Source organism: Amblyomma americanum, chromosome 7, assembly GCF_052857255.1.
Source record: "Amblyomma americanum isolate KBUSLIRL-KWMA chromosome 7, ASM5285725v1, whole genome shotgun sequence".
NCBI classification, from domain to species: Eukaryota; Metazoa; Arthropoda; class Arachnida; order Ixodida; family Ixodidae; genus Amblyomma; species Amblyomma americanum.
Genome location: NC_135503.1, coordinates 48,325,481 through 48,345,701, shown reverse-complemented (window position 1 = coordinate 48,345,701; position 20,221 = coordinate 48,325,481). Strand labels below are relative to the sequence as shown.

Genomic DNA, 20,221 nt, shown 5'->3' with positions numbered 1-20,221 from the left:
TTATCTCATTTTCTGTTCTGTTGATCTCTGCTTTTGCGTTAATTATACGACAGGTACCAATGAGCGAAGAGTTGATGTGAGCTTGCTTGCTTGTTTTCTTTCTTTCTGCCTTTCTTTCTTATTTTTATCCGTTCCCGTTCTTTTTGTTTCGTTTATTTGCATTTCTTTCTTTCATTCAGCTGCTAACTTTAGGAATTAGGTATATTTAGATATTAGGTATTTAGGAAAGTTTTACTGTTTTCACGGCATATTACGGACGTCTTTTGGCAGTTTCACGTCTGCCGCGGTGGGTCCGAAGCTATGACGTCGTGTCGCTCCTCTGGATGTCCAAGGTTCGATTCCTGGCTGCCTATTCTGTCGAATCCTAATAGCAGCGAAATGCAGCATTCCGAATTAATCTGATGCCCTGCACTTTAATGTGGCGGTGGTGGTGAAAACTTTAATAGATACAGGGGAGTTTAGGACACGCAGGTCCTTGGGCCCCCGCACGGCCCCACTGCACTCAAACGTTCATGTCCCAGAGGCTCATGACGCTGGCAGCCCGGCCTGTGGCGATTGCTTGCTTGGCCGGGTCCTCGGAGCGCAGTAGGGTCTCCCAAGCCTCCCAAGTGGTAAGGTGCTCCAGGCCCCGCGGGGGGAGGGTCCGCCGGGCAGAGGAAAAGGATATGACCGAGAGTGGCTTTGGGGTGGTGGCAGAGGGTACAGGTGGTGTTTGTGTGGACTTGGTGATAGCGCGAGCGTATATATGGAGTGGGTGTCAGTCAGCGCCAGTGCGTGCAGCTCGGACTGCTAAGCCTCGTGTTTGATAGAGTCTCAGTACAGCGCAAGCACGCTGTGTCTTTTTGTCGCGCAAGCAGTAGCGTGAGAACTGCCTCTATAGATACGACGCTGTACCTAACATATTGTGAAGTAGCGGTCAACTAAAAGAAAGCGATGGTGAACTTTTATTATTAACTTCGGGTGTATTTTAGCCAATACATCAGTAAAAGCAGCTATGTTTAACCTGGCGAAACCATTGGACCAACAAATACGAACAGCCCACTGATGAGCGGCACAACACCAGTGCTGTGTTTTGATCCGACGCAACTGCTCATGATGTCGTTGCAGAGCTCATCTATGTAGAATGTGCTACCAAAGTTCCCGTCAGATAGGGCCTGCTTTTGAGCCGTGTGGTAGTACATTTGCAACACCCGGGACCCACGAACCTTAACATACCTGTACGCGGTTAGAGAAGCATTATTTTCAGCTCTGAGAACCTTGGTAGCTTCACAGGCATCTTAAGTGCCGGAATATACACCGCTGCAAATCAGACCCCGTGGCCTGGGAACTTTTGACAGACCCTGTACGTCCCGACGAAGTGTTATAACTCTCAAGCCACAGAATCAAAAGGGTGCTGGAGTAAACTGAGTCTGTAGCCGTTCGCTATTGAACATAAGCTGCGCAAAGCACCTAAATACCTTGTGGTGGTGCTTCCGAGTTCTTACCTCTTTTTGAAACGCAAAAGTGGAGGATTCTCCTGGCGAAGGCCGCCGGTTTTCACCTGAATCGCTCTTGTGCCGTAATAATAGTTCGCTTGTCATTTCCATCAAATATATTCAGGACCCAACAATCCGACGGCTTCGATCACAGTGAAGCTATACCGAAACCTTCCTTGTGAGGATTCGTAAAGTGACATAACGAATGTCGTAGCCAGCTCGTTGAGAGCACAGGGAATAATACCAACCACCGCGCTGAAAGCGAAAAGCAGTTCCTCCTGGCAGGCGAGAAACTCAGTGAACCTCGGATAGGCAGTTTGAAGCGCGCCTTCTTTACAAGTAAATTGTGATGTGAGATTTAATTATAATTCTGTCCTTTCTGTTTTAACGACGCTTAACCATTTTATACTGAACCTCCGTATTATGCCAATATCTGCGAAGACAGGTTATACGGCACACTAGCCGCATTGAGAACTTTCCACTCCGCGATGGCTCATTGCTCACAGCACGCTCGAATAGGCGGCGTCGAGGCGCCGTGACGGCGCGACGCGTATAAGGCAGGTCTTCTCAAATGCCTCCGTGACTCACACAAGTGTTCGCAACCGCGTATCTCGGGGTCTGAACTAAAGTCTTGTCCGTGAGTCAAGCTGTTATCGTTGCGCCGTCGCGGCGGCAACACTGCAAGGCTCAACCATATGGCACGCTCCCCGGGACGCCTTGATTGCGGGACGAGAGCGCCAAGGTGTCGCATTTCGAGCGCTTTTGAACGCCGTTGTGTTCACGCACGTGGCATGTGTGCAGTGCGGTGCTCATCTGGTGTTCACATGATGCGCGGCTGAGTCAACCGAGTAAGGGGCGCGTGCCGAAATCGTGGCCCGTGTAACCTGCAGGGCGCGCCTCGCGGGGTAAAATTGGTGCCGCAGAGTTTGTTGACTGCGGCGTTCCCGGACATGCTTGATGCGAATCTTCGTCATGCGCTGCACATGCATTGCTGCTGCTTAGCTGGCTGTGTTGTTCTGTGAGCTGTGTCTTGGCAGCGAAGCGGTGCAAAGCCTGCGATATAGAGTCCGGGGCGCTTACGTCTTACGAAAACACGGGAACGGTTGCATAAAATTTAAAGGGGGCGTGGTATTGGCGTCATACACAAGCAGCAATTCTGGACAATAGCATTTTTCAGCGGCGAAGGGTTTATGAACGCAATTTCTTCGTCTATTGTAAAATTTTACTATAACAATCAATATATCCGCAGATCTCCTGTCGGCAGGCTTGCATTTGTTTGCTATTAACGTTTCTGTTATCGTAAAAAGCGTTCCCCGTTGGTTTTCTATGGCAATCTTAACTGGTCGTTGCGAGCGATAAAAAAAACTTTAAAAGATGCGCATCGGAAGAATGGACCATTGTCTTCAATATTTCCATAAAACACTACCTTAAAATACTCCAATATTCAAATATTCAAATTTTCTGTCCACGAATGCTGGACATGGCTGCTGTTATTGAGGGAGTTTATGATGAAAAAGAGCGGGGGAATAAAGATGAAAAACACTGGCTTCGATGCCGTGCCCATGTTGAAGTATAGTTAAAGACTAATTAGAGTCCCGCGGCTAATAGTTTGTCGGCAGTCGAGGAAGCAATTAGTTCCTTCGCTTGCCAGCACTTGACCAGGAGGGTTGAGGTCTCGTACTACGTACGCAGCGTGTGAGGAAGGCCCGTAACATGAGGTTCTCCGCCAGCAAAAACACGCGTGAACTTTCCGGAATGGCATGCGATTCGCAAATTAGAAGTGATATTCAAAGAAATATTGATTGCGCGGTGCCTTATGATAGGGAAGTTCCGTCATAATTGGGAAGTGTCATTACGGCTTCTTCAGCAAGGGCAGGCTTCGAAATATATCCGAGCGACACATGCGATCGGATTCGTTCGTTGAGGAGGGTCGACATATGAATATTTCAGGCAATTTGTGCGGTATAAAATCACTTGCAAAAAGAGCGTTTCAATGCTTGTACTCAAAAGTGTATGCATCAATCGGAAGGCCGCTTCGCCCTTCGTTGACTTCGCGGATAGGTAGTTGCAAAATTCTTAATCTTACTCGTTGCTTGGCTGCCCTGCACGGTACCCATGATCGACAACTCTTCACTTATAGGAACGCGTCAGCCAGTAATTGCAGAATTTGCATCAGCGGTAGTAAGAACAGGCGTGGTATACTTCACTAGTTCCAGTGTCGCCTGTGGTAACTTGTGAGCACCAGGCGAAACAAGACCGCCAGGATGAAATAGCATGATAAGGTTTTTTTTTTAATACGTTGCTTTCATCTCGAATCGCTCCTAAATGAAGTTACAGGATCGCGTCCGTAGCGTGAGCATCACCCTGGAGTACAGCCCGTTTGTTACGATGCATCGAAAAACCAGAGAATTAGCGGCGTAACCGGCAAATGCATTGTATGTAATGCATATCGTAGCATCTTGACCGTGTACACACATTAATCGAAAGTCAGAAAGCCTGCATAGTAATCTGGGCTCAGAGTGGTGACTTAGAACACGCATGGACACCCTATCTTACAAATTGGAAAAACAGCGCAATCAAAGACGAGACACAAGAACACCCTATCTAGACAAACACAGGAGCACAGGAACACCCTATCTAGACAGCATTCCCTGCCTGCCATAACCGAACCTATATACCGCTGTGGTCCGTCGTTGTGACGAGTGCGTGATTGCATCTGAACTGTGCTATGTATTGCGACTCTGCACCGGCTGAACTGTCCTCGCTCTGTCCACGCAGGGAGCGGGGGTGGAGGAGGAGGAGGAGGCGTGTCCCCTCCCCCCAGCGGAGGCGGCGTCGTGGGTGCGGATGCGCGGCGCAGGGGCAAGTGCAAGTGGTTCAACGTGGCCAAGGGCTGGGGCTTCATCACCCCGTACGACGGCGGCCCCGACGTGTTCGTCCACCAGGTGGGGGTGCACCTGCTGCTGCTGGCCTCCTTTTTCTTTCAGCCGTTCTATCATGCACCACAGCTAGTCACGCCGCATTCCGGTCATATGCATAATGCTGTTGTCATATAGCACCAGCACGTTAGACTGGAAGCAGGTCTGCTCTTTCGACTTCTTCCGCTTCAGATGCGACGAGAGCAGGTGTAGCCTTAATTGCTCCTCCGGTTCAGCCTCGACATCACGTGCACACTAGTGAGCAATATGAGAGAGAACAAACTTTTTTTTCACAAAATTGAAAATTTTCTACTTTCCCACAAAATTTGACAATAGTTCTTAGATGTTATGCGCCTAGAGGAAAACTAGATGGTAGGCTGAAAAAACTGCGCTTGTCACGCACAATTACTGAGTAATCGATAAATGAGTTTCACGAAGGCTCAAAGCGCTACCTCCAAATAACGGGTTACGAGAGCAGGGCTTCTTTTCAACGTTCTCTTCTCTAGACCACGTGATCATATTTCTATGACTATGTTTCACACACTGATGCGACGTGTCCGCTTCGAGTGCCTGTCGCTTTCCCAGACTTCTGTTGCCTCTGCGAGCGGACTCTCGGTTGCCTACAGCCAAGCATAAATGGTTGAAGCTTGGCGCGTACCATAGTCGATAAAGCAGTTTTTGTGTATCATGGGCCCGAGCCTCTGCTCTGAAGCATTTGTGAAGGCTTTGTTTGTGATGTGAGTGTGTATATGGGTGTATGCTTTGGACGCTTCATGTGCAACTTATCCTGTTAAATGGTAAGATAGCTTTCATTTTTTTTTTGTCGCCTGCCACTTCGAATGGGCGATTGTAACATCTAAATTCTTTTGAAATATTAGAATCCTTTTGTAAGAATGCAAGTTCCTACTGGTCTTTCTACATGGACAGGAAACTTTCGCGCACGTCTCAAGCCAGAAACAGGCGCGTAATGAAAACAGAAATGTTAATTTGAATCACGCTAGAGATAGCAAACTGCGGAACGCAGCTGCTGAAGACAGACCGTTATACTCGGAGACAAAAATCTCCTCCACCTCTGCGAATTCTTCTTCCTTTCAGCACAGATTACTAAGACCGTGCGGCTTGCAAGCAGCTGCAAGCTGAAGTCACTCTGACCCATTCTCCTTCACTTACTGCCGAGAGAAATTTATTGCCACGAGCCGCGCTTGCACAAAATCAGACAGCGCACTTCCCGCCGTCTGAATGAAAAGACAGCGCGAAGCAGCGAGATGCAAGCCCGTCGCTATCCGCCAACCTCGCGAACCCTCAGTTTCTGTCTTTCTCTAAACGTCGTAGAAAAGTTCCCCCAAAGTCCCCCCCATCGCTCGGCTCACTCCGGGCCCGCGGCGAAGCCCCAGGGTTCGCATCCTGTTCCCCGATGTGACGTTTCCTTCCGCTGCCTCCTCGCGTGCGCTAAAAACCCTCGGTGCTTGTGCAAACTTTATCAAAAACGTCGCGTTCGGGGGTTTTGCGTGCGCGTGCACGTCGCCGCCCCAGAGGCGTCTTTCTCTCCTCGCGTGGCGTGCGTCCGTCTCTGTACAGCGCTGTCGGGACAGGGGACGCGTGCTGACACGTACAACCGGCGGATATTCATTTGCGCTTCCAGATGGCGCGCGCGCCGCGTACGTAGTAGAACGTCCGCAGGAGCTCCCCCTCTGTCTCTCGAAGAGCAAGAAAAAGGGGGGATAAGCGTTAGCGCGGAATGAAACGAAGACGGTACATAGGGGTGGATGTGTGTGGTGAGGGGGAGTTAGTAGGGCGGTGATGGGCGGCATACAAAATGGGGTGAACTCTTCTTTCGTCGCTGGCGTGCAGACAGGGCGCTGCGTTGATCTTTCCTTCTTCTTCTTCTGTCATTGCTTCTTCTTCTTTCTTTTTCTCGTCTTTTACTCTTCCTCCTTCCCTCCGCGACGAGTGCGCGCACGTGCGACACTCCTTTTCTTTAGGGCGCTGTTTTAGCTAGAGCTGAATGAAGTGCGCGCAGACACGCGCTACTTCTCTGAAAGAAAAGCGTGAGGGGTTCGGAGGACTGTACAAATGTTGAAGTTGACACCTTCAATGCGCTGTCAGGTTCTGAAGGCAGCCACAGCCTTTGCAGTGCGCAGGTCAAAGAAATGAAATCTGTATTTTTCTTGTAGTGCAAAAGCAAAATCCCGTTAATTCGAAGTTCCAGCTTATTCGAACAGACACTTTAGTCCGGTCAACGTCATGTGTATATAGGGGAGCCCCATCAGGCTCTTCTTGAAAGGTGCCGTGGCTCCCAATTTTGGAATATAAAACGTATGTTGTGTGTGAAGGGACAGTTGGGGTTTGATGCCAGCGCCGACGAAGGAGGAAAAGCAGAAAGAAGACGAAGCTGACGAAGCTTAGGCTTGCGCCAAGAACGCTGGACAACTGAGCAGCATTGTGTTTGCAAAGGTTGTGGCTGTCCCTGAGGTTAGGCTACACTGCCATTTACTTCGAAACGGTAATCACAGGGTCATTTGCAGTGCTGACGTCACAATTTAAATCGAGTGGCCGGAAGATTGTACATTTAATTTCATAATACATTTTTTGATTCCGGACAAACATCGGCATAGCGAGAAAGAACTTCATAGAACGATGTCCACTTAGAGCGGACTAACATCAATGCAGGTGGAAACATTTGGATGCAGTGCGATTCTCTGTGTCCCTTTAATTCGAGCTCCATATATTTCAAATATATTTCACCCCCCCCCCCCCCCCCCCCCCCCATTGAGTACTGATTATTGAGAATGGCGGCATTTGCTTTAAGTAGGTAAAAGATGTATCTTTCTTATGAATGTCATACTTATCATTGTGGTGTACCAACACTGATGATGACCACTATGATTTCGTGTAGCACTATCTATCCATAAGTATGATATTCACGCGCAAGATGTTACAGGATTCTGGTTGCTTCAAATATGGTGCCCATTTTGAGCACGAAGTCTTGTCGCCCGTGCACAAAATGTTCATTCAAGGTGTGGCGGTTTCGTAGTCTAAAGAAGTAATTTCCGAGTCTCCGATCGACGCCGTAAAACCGAGTTCGGTGTCTTGTACGGCCTAGTCGTGCGAATAATATTCTGCTGACTGCCTGCATATTGTCAGTCTGCAGGCTCTCTACGATGTACCTGCACAGAGTAGACGTACACTCACGAGCTATATGAGAGGGGGCGATGTTTTTGCACAAATTTGGGCAATTTTTCGGCTATTTCTCTACTAAATTTGACAGCCCCTTTTAGCTATTATATACGCCAAGAGGAAAACTGGTTCAAAAAATTGCAAAAACCGTGCTTGTCACAAAGAATTATAGATTAATAAATAAATGAATGCTTAACTTGTTCTCTTTCACATTGTTCACGACCCAACACGTGACGTTGGTACGCGACACCGCTTATTCATCCAGGTATGACGGACCTGATTCCCCCCGAACCGATGTCATAAAACAAATTTTTCTTTGATTCTCGTAAATTTCTACCGTCCGCCGCGGCGAGTGGCCCATCCTGGAGATAGCGGATGAATGCATGAATCACTCGTGTCACTGACGACCGGTGACAGGAACCAGAATCGAAGAAGCAAATTTTAACAATATCGCTGTGCTGCCCCAGACTTACTCACACGCCGGTCTGGCTTCGGCGCTGTGTTGGCTGCCAACTGTTTCGTGTGGATGGTTGGCGGCGATTGCGATGCATGGGACCATCCGAAACCGGGGACATCGTGCATATGCAGCGAAGGAAAAGTATTAAGCCCAGCATAGACCGTAGAAATGAAAAGAAAAGCGGAGCAGACGGATTTCGGCAGATTTAGCCGGTATGAGAGAGTATAAAGCGAGCGTTTTCACTGAAATGCAACCACGACTCGCCAGAGAAATCAGCGAAAGTGAACCTCACTCCTCCTTTCAACTTCTATCTCCTGCATTCCATTCCCCGTTTCTCAGCTTATGAATCACGGCACACTTCTCGAATAGAAAAAAAAAGAAAAGAAATATCCCACATCGGGAATGGCCTCGTTCTTAAAGACATCTCCACAACACCGGAGGGAAATGAGAAGGGAAAAATATAAAAGAATACAAAAAACAACCAAGTTCTTACTGCGGACTTTTCTTTTCGAGATAACTGCGAGCGCTTGTACGTCTCAAGTACGCGCAGCTGTCAGAATGAGTCTGAGTGGCACGCGACAGCGAGAAGCAAGGCGATATGCACACACGCAGCTATAAAGCGACCCTCGCTCCCTATGCGGCGGTGTGGGACTCGCAAAAAAAAAAAAAACACGTGATTCGCTGCATTCGCTCTCTTGTGCCTCTTCATTCGCGTCCTTTAGTTTGCTTCTTATTTCTCGCTGAGCCCTCTCGAATCCGGGAAACACGGAGGGGACGACCCATAGGGGTGCGGGACTCGCGCTCCGGGTCCGTTTTTGGCGCTTATTTTTAGGTACGGCCGCGAGCGAAACGTGTGCGGAATGGTTGTCCTTGAGGTGTGCCCCAAAAGAAGAGGTTCAGGAGGAAGGGGGGGAGCATATACGATATGCTCCGGTGAAAGGGGAAGCAAGACGCCAGTGTAGTGCAGCAGCGAGCCGTAGCAGCTGCCCCCCGCGGTCGCTCGGGTCGGTCGCACGGACGGATGGACGTGCACGAGCCGACCGACATTCCTGCTGTCCAGGATTGCGGGTCCGGGCGCTCACGCACTACTCGCTTCGCTCTCTCGGTCCTCGCGTGGGTCCCTTGAACCGTTGTACCGAAGGAGAAGAAGAGGACAAGAAAACCTGGTCTTTGTCGGCGAATTTCCCGCAGATGCAGGCCCCTGGATCTTGCGTTTTTATTTTTTGTTGTTGGTGGTGCTTTCACAGTTTTTGGTGCCCTGCGGAGTTTGGAAATTTTTGGAGGTCTTTGTAGGCACCCGATCAATACTAGCACATAAATTTTCTTCGAAGCTGACGTAAAGAGACGTTACGTCCACGAGACGTACAGATATGAATCAGAAGGTCTAGATTTTTTCACTCCAGGGCAGCGTATTTAGTTTCTCCATTAATTTTTGGCACTTCTGTTGCTGTTGTGCTACGTGCGTCATCTAAGCACATGGTGGATAAGGCTGGACCAGGGATACTTCACGTATACTCCTATTAATAAGACTACTTAGATCCTGACTACTTTCACATTCTGCATCCGCAAGTGTCGTTATTGCTTCCTCTAGAGGCTTTGACCAATCAGCTAAGTTTCTTTCGCAATATATACGAGTATGGTAGAGACAAACATGCAACTATTATTTTACCAATGTGAGAGCTAATAAACTACTATTTGGATGGCCCCCTTAGTCCACTCTTTATTTATTTTACGACTTACTACGCCGGACAGTTACGCACGTACATATACGTGGCATGCGTCGATCACTCGGCTGTCTACTTTGGCACGCTATGAATACATCTTAACTGCAACACAGCTAGTGAGTGCCTATAATTTAGCGTGGTATGAGCCACGCCACCATCCTATATCCCTCCCCCTTTTTATAGTTGGCCCATATAATGTCTATAAATTTTTTTTTCTCAGAGATGTGTGCACGCTCTTACTGCTTCTGCACAGTGGATGCCTTAGCATGTGCGCAACTCACCGCCATATTTTCTTCGCCTTCTCTTCGGGCCCACCTACTTTCAGCTTCCATTACCCCCCCCCCCCCACCCCCTGTAATAAAAAAAAAAGAAAAGGCGCCCCCGTGTTCTCCCGTCGACGACCTTTCCCCTCCTCAACAGAGGAGAAGGCAGGCACAGAGTCGTGGCTCATTGTCATCCTCGGCGCTCCCGGGAATGACAGCGAAGAACGCGGGGCGTATGTCCCTCGCCTTCTTCAGCAGCTCAGCATCATCATCCCGCTTCAGCTGCTCCTCGTCTTCCTCGCGGCCGCCCCAGCCTCGACGGAGTCCGCGCATGCGTACAGCTTCTCCCGTCGCCTCCTCCGACTTCCCCTCTGCTCCGTCCGGCGTGCATGCTTTCTTCATTTCACCCGCCGTCTTTTATTTGCGCAGGGACGCTACAGGACTTTCTTTGTTAGCAGTCCGGTAAGGTTGACGAATACGGCGCGTGCCGCCCGGGCGCGTCACTTTTTGAGGCCGCGCGTTTCAGAGGGGCGTTCCATCTTGTCTTTCCCCTTTTCCTCTGCGTTCTTTTCCTCTTTGAGCAGTCCTGCGACAACATTCTTATGCGATCCTTCGGGAGCTTCGAGCCCTGTGCCAACCCGCGGCGTGTCTCCCGGAGCGTCTCGCGGTGGGAGGGCGACCTGGCTGTGGCGCTCCCATAGCGATGAAATGGATCCGCCAACGGTGCGTGAGCATCCAGTTCACAACTCCAAAAGTGGCGACGAAAGCGATGCAAACGAGCCTTTCCTCCTTCTTGCCCGGTGTGAGAGTCGTAGACTGATGAAAACTGGGAGCAGCCGCCGCGGTGGCTGAGTGGTTATGGCGCTTGGCTGCTGGCCCGAAAGACGCGGGTTCGATCCCGGCCGCGGCGGTCGAATTTCTATGGAGGCGAAATTCTGGAGGCCCGTGTAATGTGCGATGTCAGTGCACGTTAAAGAACCCCAGGTGGTCGAAATTTCCGGAGCCCTTCACTACGGCGTCCCTCATAGCCTGAGTACGCTTTGGGACGTTAAACCCCCATAAACCAAACCAAAACTGGGAGCGATTCATTTGCATAGCGCTATTGCTGGATATAACCGGACGCCATTTTGGAAGTTTGCTCTCCGTGATCCATAAAAATGTCCCATAGGCTGGTTCACGTGCAAGCGACTGGGCGAATTTAGCGATTTAGCGTCGCATTGAAGAATTTCCAACTGGTTCGAACCTCGTCGCTCTGGCCGCTCGAGCCGCCGCGACAGCTCGAAACAGGATTTTGCTTCGTGGCGGCAGGAATCGCGAGCGTTTTCGCTCGCACGTTCATCGAGCTTAAGGCGTTTTTGCGAGGTCCTGTACGCGGGAGAAAGCCTGTGTGTTTCAAGCGGTGCAGGGATTGAAAACCAATGCTATTCGTGTACAGAGCGGGTGCCGTAACATGTTATTGTGGCATAGCAGAACGGTTGGTGCACGGATAATCTTTCCAGAATTTAATAGACCAATGAGGTTTGGAAAATATGTTAGGAAGCACTTTCTTTGAAGGCATTTTGTCGGGACCATCAGTACAAGCGGCAGACGTCGTTTACGGGGGACTGCAAGCGCAGATGTTTGCTACCGGTAACGAGAATTTACCTTAAAATTTTGCTGTCAAGAATTTGGCAAAATTGTGCGAAGTATTAGCAACCACTAAATTTGAAAAAAAAAACGAGGCTATAGTAATTCGTTAAAGAGGTTGATCATGAGAAAAAGCTTGCGAAAAGCACAAAATTTAGCGCATGTCTAAAGTTATGCGCGTGATATAAACAGACAGTTAATAGACCTATAGCTATGTAGTTTAGATGCTTCTTTTATAAGGTTTATGTGAAAGTATTTATACTTAGAAGTCTTGATTGCACTGAACTGTTCGCTGTCTACTCGCATGATATTTTCGCTTGTTCGGATATTTTTGTTCAAGCCACGCATTTGGCGAATAATTCTATCGCGAATTTCGCCGGAATTAAGCTTTAAGAAGAAGCCTTAACGGCAGCGCCCCCTCGTTTTTTATTCTACTACAAATCAGATATGGTTTCCCAGCCATCGCTGGAGCGGCTTAAACGATATGTGTATGCTACCGTGCGAGGAAAAATTTAAAAACCACTCTGTCACATACTTCCAGCACTGAGGCCAGGAAACCTAGAGGTGAAGCCTGTCGTGATAAAGGGATGAATGTCGACTTTCTCAGGAAGAATAAATTATGCACATTCACCGATTTACTGTGAGATTAAGCTGAAAAATGGAGCTAGTAGCTGAAATCCCTGTGAGAACTATTCCCATTACAAACACTTATGAGAGAGTTCTTGTTTTTCGCTTCGTTGGGTACTGACCACTCATGTTAGGCGCCGAACAGACTTCTTACTTAGCACGTCGAACTGTTTCCGTCACAAAACCAACTTCGGTTTCCGAACTGTTTCCGTCACCAACAAACTTAGGTTGGTTTAGTGACGGAAACAGTTCAGGAACCAACTTAGGTTGGTTTTGGGTGTGATCCTAAGCACTATCGAAACATTGCAATGCTGTAGTCAGCATCGGCCATCACAACTGGCAATGAAGACGCAGCCTTGCAGCTGGTACTTCTTAGATGTTTTATTACAGAAAAAAAAGAAACCGCTTCCGGTCTGTGCGCCTGGCTTCTTCTCCTTTAACTGTGTTTTCGAGGTCTCTCGACAACATTGCAAGCAGTTTACGCGAATGTCAAGCTGCCCACAAAATTCTGCGACGAAATATTTCACTGCTCTCGTACAAAGGCACCTCCAAACAACAGAGCCCAACAGAACGAAGTAGAGCGGAGGACAATGGGCAACAACTCGTGCGGTTGTTATTGATTCCGTGTGTTCAAAAAGAAGTCTATTTGTTCGCTGCGTTCGAACACTTTGTACACGCTGTCACCGAATGCGGTCAAAAAAAAAAAGGAGATGGGGAGAAGACAAGAAATGGTCAATAGTGGTCCCAACCACTCGTAGTCGTCGCCGCATTCTGTTGCATCCTGTTGTGGTTTGTGCACGTATGCTCTCGTGCGTCGAGAGCGGGACAAGTAAAAGAACGCATAATGGCTGAGCACTGTACAAAACAGAATCAAAGCGTTGAAAAAAAAATAGAACGCGGAGAGTTCATTGGCGTCTTGTTGAAACGATGCGGAGGCCGCGGCGCCCATTGTCACGGTTGCGTCAACACCTCGGCCAGACCCACCGGTCCAGGCAAAGGTGCCGATGGCCGGTACAACGAGGTGCCGACGTCGGCCCACCAAAGGCACCGCGTGTGAAGAGTGAACCAAGAGGCGGCATAGAGGGAGGGGGGGCCACTACTGGAGGGGGTCCTGGAGGTTGAGGTCACGCAAGGGCTCCCTCCCCATTCGACCGACGCGCTGGCAACTGACCACCGCAGGGCAAGCTCGATAATACTACGCCCAACCAATTGGTATGTAGAAGAACTCCGGCGCAAAGGCCGCACGCGGCGGAAGTATATTTCACAATCGGCGGCTTTGGGTCAAGCCTCTTTGCGTTCTACGGCGAGCTTTATTATTTTTTTTATTCCTCAAATCCCTCGAGGGTCAGCTGCTGTAAAGCTCCGCCAAATGAACAATGCAATCTCGTTCGCGTGTCGGCTCTCTCCCTTGTGTGTGTGCTTGCGTCTGTAGATATATCCGCGCACTTGGCTGCTCTCAGCACCTCCGTCTGTCCGCGGCAGTCCAGTCCTCCGGCGGTCATTTTACAATCTGTCTTTCTCTTCTTTTCTCATTCGTTCGCTTCTTTGCTCCCGCGTGCCTCCCCAAAAGCTGTCGCTTGACCAGTACTTTCATCACTGCCTGGAGCAGAGGGCGGGGGGGGGGGGGGGGGTTGAAAAAAAAAGGGGGGGGGGTGAAGGGCGACACTGACCATTGTCAAATCCGAGCTTGCGTTTTATTGTCCACTGTGACCTCCTTTAAATCCCTGTTGGGGGGATTTCGTGGACACTGCCCCTACGTTCAGCTTTCCCTTCGCGCGATTGTTGCTTTGCTTTCTCCCTCTCTTTTCTACTTTATTTTTTCTTATCGTTCTTGGTTCCCCCTCGCCACCGGTCCCTCGCGGCGTGGTCTGCGCGCTCTCGTGTCCAGCCTGTGTGTGAATTAATCACTGGCGAATCCATTCTTTCTCTTCTCCACGTGAGTCTTTCTTTTTTTCTTCGCTCTCTCGTCCGTTCGTTTCGTGTCCGCATATTTCGCACCCTTCTTTTGCCTCGGCGCGTACCCGCGCGGCGCCGTGCATATTGTCATGGTGATTTTGTCAGTTCGCAGGGCTGACCACTTTCGGACGCGTGCGCTGTGCACCTCTCGCCCCAAGAACAGAGGGGGTGATCTGCATTCAGGCTGAGGGTTTCCTCTTTTTTATTTATATGTGCAGAAGCACGGGATGGGGTCAGTCGTTGCGTTCGCTCTAGACGGGAGCCGAATCGAAGGATTCTTTATCCTATTGTGCGCTTGAGGATGTCCGGTCCGAATCCATTGGAAATGCCTATTCTCTGCGCGTGCTTTCGACTGTGGCACGACGTTCGCAGCGTGTTCTAGAGTAAGGCTTCGTGGCTCTGTGCTGCTCTCTGGACTGCGACACGCTTCAATCATGCGCCTTGGGCGTGTTTGCTTTGTTCTAGATTTGATTTACATTTATTATTTTTTTTTGGCGCCGGAGCAAATGGCGAGGGAGGGTTGTCTCCCTTTTCTCCTTGCATCGCGAAACACTCTGGAGAGCGCTAATGGAGCTTTGAAGAAACGTCACACGAATTACAACGCCCGGATTATAACGCAATTAGGTGTAAAGTTGTGACTGTTGCAACCAAAAAAAAAGCGGCATACACACTTTTCAGCCGTAAACACACTCGCAAGGCGCAGAAAATTAAGTTTCTGAATTGAAAAACAAAATAAAATGGTAAAAACTGCAGCAATACAGAAAAAAAAAAACGTTATGAAGCTAACGTTTACGTCAGGAAATCTAGGAAATAAGTTTTCACTACTTCCTTGTGAATATAAGTAAGGACATAGGTACGTCTCTTGTGTCCAATAAAATTGTGCCTGTTCAACAAATTGTGTGAAGATTGCCTGTTTATTTTATTCATTTCTAGCTAGCACGCTCATCGTGGGAAAATAAAAAAAACCTTCAAGTGTGTACTAAAGTTGTGGGTTAAAATCGCTAGCAGGCATCAGTATGTTAGCTGCTCTGAATTACTTGTACTTATGCATTGAGCTTAGGGCGCAAAAAGGCCACCCGCACTGGCCGACAAGGCCGCATCACCACATGGCACAGGTAGTGCAAATAGACTTGTGTAAACGCGACTATAGTCAAGCTCGCGTGTACGGAGTGAAACTACTGTCGTGTAGCTTAAAACAGAATGTGAAACGAACCTGCTGACGGTGAACAAGAAATAACTAAAAATGAAATTAGAATTTTCTACCTGAAAACAGTCGTATGTAGTCGTTCATGAATTACTTAAATATATTCTGCGCACATTATAAGGAACATTTGTCGATTCAGTTTATCCTGCTCCTTAAGAATCTGGCCTTGGTGTTCCCAGGCTCAGTGCCGCTTGTATATTCACTCTAAACTCAAATAAGCCTATAAAGGAGTAAGAAAAGTAGTAAGTTGTTCTGTAGTGCACTCTCTTCTAGGGGCAGGTTATGCTTGCTCAAGTTCCGGAGTATAGTTTCGATTGATAAATTTACGGAATGCTTACTCTTGGCTACGGAGGTATATTCCCACTGCAAAGCATATACTATACTTGATCCAGTTAGCAATGGGAGGAAGCTTTTAAACGCGGCACCTGAGGTCCTGAGGTTAACAAATAGACGAGGTGGAAACCTCGGTTAAAATCTTCGTAACTGCTAGAACTTCGCATGTTTTAAACAGGTAATTTGTTTGTTGCCAACCGTAAGTACTCCGTATTTTTAGTGATGGAAATCTGCCCCATGACTTGAGCAGCATATTCTGCCTATTAAAGAGAATGCGCTAGGGGACAACTTACTACCTTTTCACTCCTTTCGTGTTTAGAGTATAGCCACAAATCTAAGTGCAGACGGGAACAGGTGCATTTCACCACATGTGTTCAAATCTAAGTCGATATTAAAGATCTGGGGCTACATTTTTACTCTCTCCCAGTAATAATTTTGAACTGCTATTAATATCCGTTGCACAAACCCAGTGAGTCATTCATGCGTATTCACGTGTATTTTGTCCGAAACATTTTTACATATGAAAAATCGGGCTCATACTCTACGGCAATAATTTAGGTTATTGTATTTACGACTGCAAACCACTAAGCACAGCCTCCACACTGCATAGGCAGTAGAGTGCATTTTATCTATACGTACAAGTTGCGGTTCGAGGTTGTAAGCTACAAGTGGGGTTAGCCTTGCAATTATTCTGCCTGCAATATGTCCACCTTTAAAAGGTACTTAAATGGCACTTAAATGCTAATTAAATACGTGAATCTGTGGCGCATTTCTGAGTCCTAACAGATCTCTGTCACCACGAGCACAAGCATTAATTAGAGCCGTCAACTGTCGCTCTCTCCATCTGAAGTCCGCTTCAGTGTCTTGAAGGGATTTTAGAAGGAGGCGGAAAGGCTACCACATAAACGTACAGCACGTTCTCCACGCGGGTAAGCAATGTCTTACAAAGAACCAACCCCTGTCTCCTTGAGAGAAGCCGGCAGGGCCCGCCTCTCGGAGTGGTGATGTGAGCAGTACATAATATAGCGGTGTAAACCAGTGCAAACACCAGATGACGAACACAGCGGAGACGACGCCAGACCTGCATCCACGCTGGAGCCCGAGCAGAACATGTGCGAATGCTGTGTAGTCGAGTGATTGGTTGCCTCGTTAGCCCTTCGGTAACATAGGGTCAGTTGGGCGGGCACCGCCAGTTGCACGTACGAACAACGCCTACACAGCAGTAATAGTGCTTGCCTGTGGCGCTATGGTTGAGCTTCAGATTAAAATAGTAACAGCTATTCTGCGACATGGCGCTGTTCTTAGTGAATAGTTGGCAAGTCCAGCTGCATAAATGTTCATTTTTCGGCAGAAACAACGGTGCTAAAGATGAAGAGTGCATAGTGGAATAAGGTATAACCAATTGGGTTCTCTCGCGAATGCACAACCCCTGAATTTGTCGCGTCTTTCGGTCGGTTATCTTTCTTCTTTTTTTTTTTTTGCGCTGCTCTATCCAAAGACATAGTGACGTGTCAAAATAATTTTTTTTTCATGTTTTGGTGAAACGAAGAAACGCAGGATGTTGCTTGTTGCCAGTTTTGTAGGCGTTGCCGAAAAAAAAGTAACTAAATACGTTACTCGTTACGTTAACAAAAAAGGAACGCGCTACCGCCCTACGTTACCTACAAAAAAGGTAACGCGTTATCGTTACCGTTACCGAAAAAAAGTACCGCACGTTGCTTTGCCGTTACTTCATGGATATAAATTTTAAGTTTTCGTCCCCTTAAGAACTTACGATAACAAATTTATAAAGCTCACATTTCACATATAACATCTAGCCCAAACGACAATTTTACGCGATATTCTGATTTAACGAGAATAGCTTGCACAAATGTGAAGGAGCTTAGCAATGTTATAGTGGCCTAAAGTTGCCTGTAGAGTTACAAGTGTTGGATTCTAACTCTGTTGCACATGGTGAAGCCATATTCTGAATGTGGCATTAAACACAAAATGACACTCCATAATCAATTCTAACTTCACAAAGAAAGCATCGCTGAACTCTCAACAAATTTAGAGTAATTCTGAAAAATGTGATGTTCCAAAATGCTCGGCATGCTTCCACTCTGTAGAGTTGTGTGTGTGAGTGGTTTGGGAAGGGGAGGTAGGTGAAGGCAAGTGTGTGAATGCGTGTTCGTGCACGTGTTTCGTGCTCTATGGCTATTGTCTTTTTTTTAGTTGTTTTTGTTGTCAAGGGCAGCTACATGTTTTCTGGCATGCATGCGAGCCCCAACAATGGTTGTCGGGAGCAGCTGTACATTTTGTTTATTTTGCATCACTTTAGGTGCTCTGCGCTTTTTATTTCTAAAAAAGGGGGCGGAGTGGGTCACAACTGGAACAAAAAGTAACTAGTAGCGTGACACCTCACGTTACCGAAAAATGTTAACGTAAGTACGTTACCCGTTACAGTTACGAATTGGTAACGAGTACGTTACTAAGTTACCGAAAAAAGTAACGCATTACCGGTAACGCCGTTACTTGTAACGCGTTACCGACAGCACTGCTAGTTACTAAGCCCTGCTTCTCCCTAATATGCCTCTGACATGACGGTATTACGGCGATGGCTGTCAGTAGTACCGAAACAGCACTATGGCAAAGCTTCTTCATGTCGACCAGGCTCTTTAATTACGCGAAAAATTATAATCGTGCTGCTTTGACTGCGTTGACTGTTATCGTATGCATGAGTACACTGATAAGGCGCCCAGTGATCGTTCCCGCATCGTAGAAAAAAAAAAAAGAACTTGGCACTCTGGTTTTGTATGCATTCATCTTAACGTGGCGGACAAAGTGAGTATCGTTAGGCTGATGCCGTCATTTGATTCCTTCGCAAATTGCTTTTAAAATGGAATCCACCGAAATACACTGATCCGCACTCGCGGGGATACTCGCGGCGGCAGGGCGCGTAGGCGCTTCGCTTTTGCAACACCCGAGCGGTCAGCCTTTCAAGAGTCAGCGATGGCCGCGCCGGCGATTGCCGCAAGAATGCGCACGTAGTATTAAGGGAGAAGCGATTTTTATAGTGAAAGCTGCAGAGAGCGCTTTAAATAAGCAAAGAAGGAAGAGCGAGAGATAGGAACAGCAAGAGGAGACGAAGAAAAACGCGAGGGGGTGGGATGTAAGGAGGGGAATCAAGGAGAGGGAGAAATATTTTTTTTTGTTCTATCCTTTTCCTCTCCCCACCCTCTCTCTCTCTCTCCGTTCTTCGCCGGCGGCGGCGGCGTGCAGCTCAAACTGGAAAACAGGCGAATCAAAACTGGTCGCTTTGAAAAATCGATGACGGGGGGATACGGTCTCCATAGCAACGCTTTCGGAATTCTCGGCCCTGCGCCGCCGCCTCTTCTTGTCCAACCGGCGCGGAGAGCGCACGCGTCGTTTCGTTCGCGATTTAGACCCCGCGAGGGGGAGAAGGGAGAGGACGCTCTAAAGAAGGAGGGAGAGGGGATCGGCGAAGAGGAAGGAATGCGACGGTGGGCAAGAGAGAGAGGGGGGGGGGGAGGGAGAGAGAGCGCGGACGGCGGTGCGCTAGCGAGAGAAGCGCACGCGACTGCTCTGCCGTCGTCCGCGCCGCCCGCCCCAAAGGTGGAACAGGGCGAAGGGAGAGGCGCTTCCGAGATTCTGAAAAACGTGTCCATCGATCGGGAGTCGCTTCCCTTTTTCTTTTCTTGCCTCTGCTTCTTCTTTTCCTTGCACCGTGGCCTCCGTTGCTGCGGAATCTCTCCGCGCCCCTTTGCCCGCCGTTTCTCCCGATGTCTCCCGTCTCCAGCCTCTTTCTTCTACGGCACCGTCGGACTGCGAGCTTCCCGAGTCCTTGTAGATGATTTCCGCGAGCAAAATTTTTTGAACACTGAATTTCACAAATTTTTACTCTGTGAGAATGAAACAGTAAGTAAATTACGCCTTTGTGGCTTTTTGCCACTCTATTGGCTGTCAACATTTGTATTGGGTTGTAATGCCTCAATGAAAATAATGAAAAACTTTAATTAATGTTGAATATTCTTCAGTTCGCATTAATTAAAAGTCAACTTGCTCAACATTATTAGAAAGGGAAAGCTTAGTTCTTCAGGTACGAACGTTTTAAAGAAACCTTCCGTGGACTCACGTTAGGCTTCCCATACAAAAATGTCCTATTGCCCGCTATGGGATTTTGGCCCAAATAGCTATAAACCTTTCCTATTTCTATCTATAGCTGTATATACAGGCTGATATATTTTTCTATAGAGAGCTTAAGACAGTTGTATGTAACTAACGCTTTAAATTTAAAGCGTTAGTTACCTACAGTGCCTTTTACAGTTTATTATTTTTATTTTCTGGCCTTGTTATCTGCTCGAGTCACGCACGAAAATACCATTCACTTAACTACCTCGTGAGAAACGATATGTGTATATAAGATCCCGTAGTGATGCCGCAAACCTGTTCTCCCGGTCA

The 20,221-nt window shown here is 48.1% G+C and overlaps 1 protein-coding gene across 3 annotated transcripts in view; it reads left to right on the top strand.

Moving 5' to 3' along the window:
* The window catches only part of lin-28 (protein lin-28 homolog), a 213,063-nt gene that overhangs the window by 129,795 nt on the left and 63,047 nt on the right, over positions 1-20,221 (top strand). For all 3 annotated transcript variants that reach the window (XM_077632071.1, XM_077632070.1, XM_077632072.1), the window contains one exon: positions 4,254-4,420. In XM_077632071.1, the coding sequence (XP_077488197.1) occupies positions 4,254-4,420 (167 nt within the window). The remainder of the gene's footprint in view (positions 1-4,253; positions 4,421-20,221) is intronic.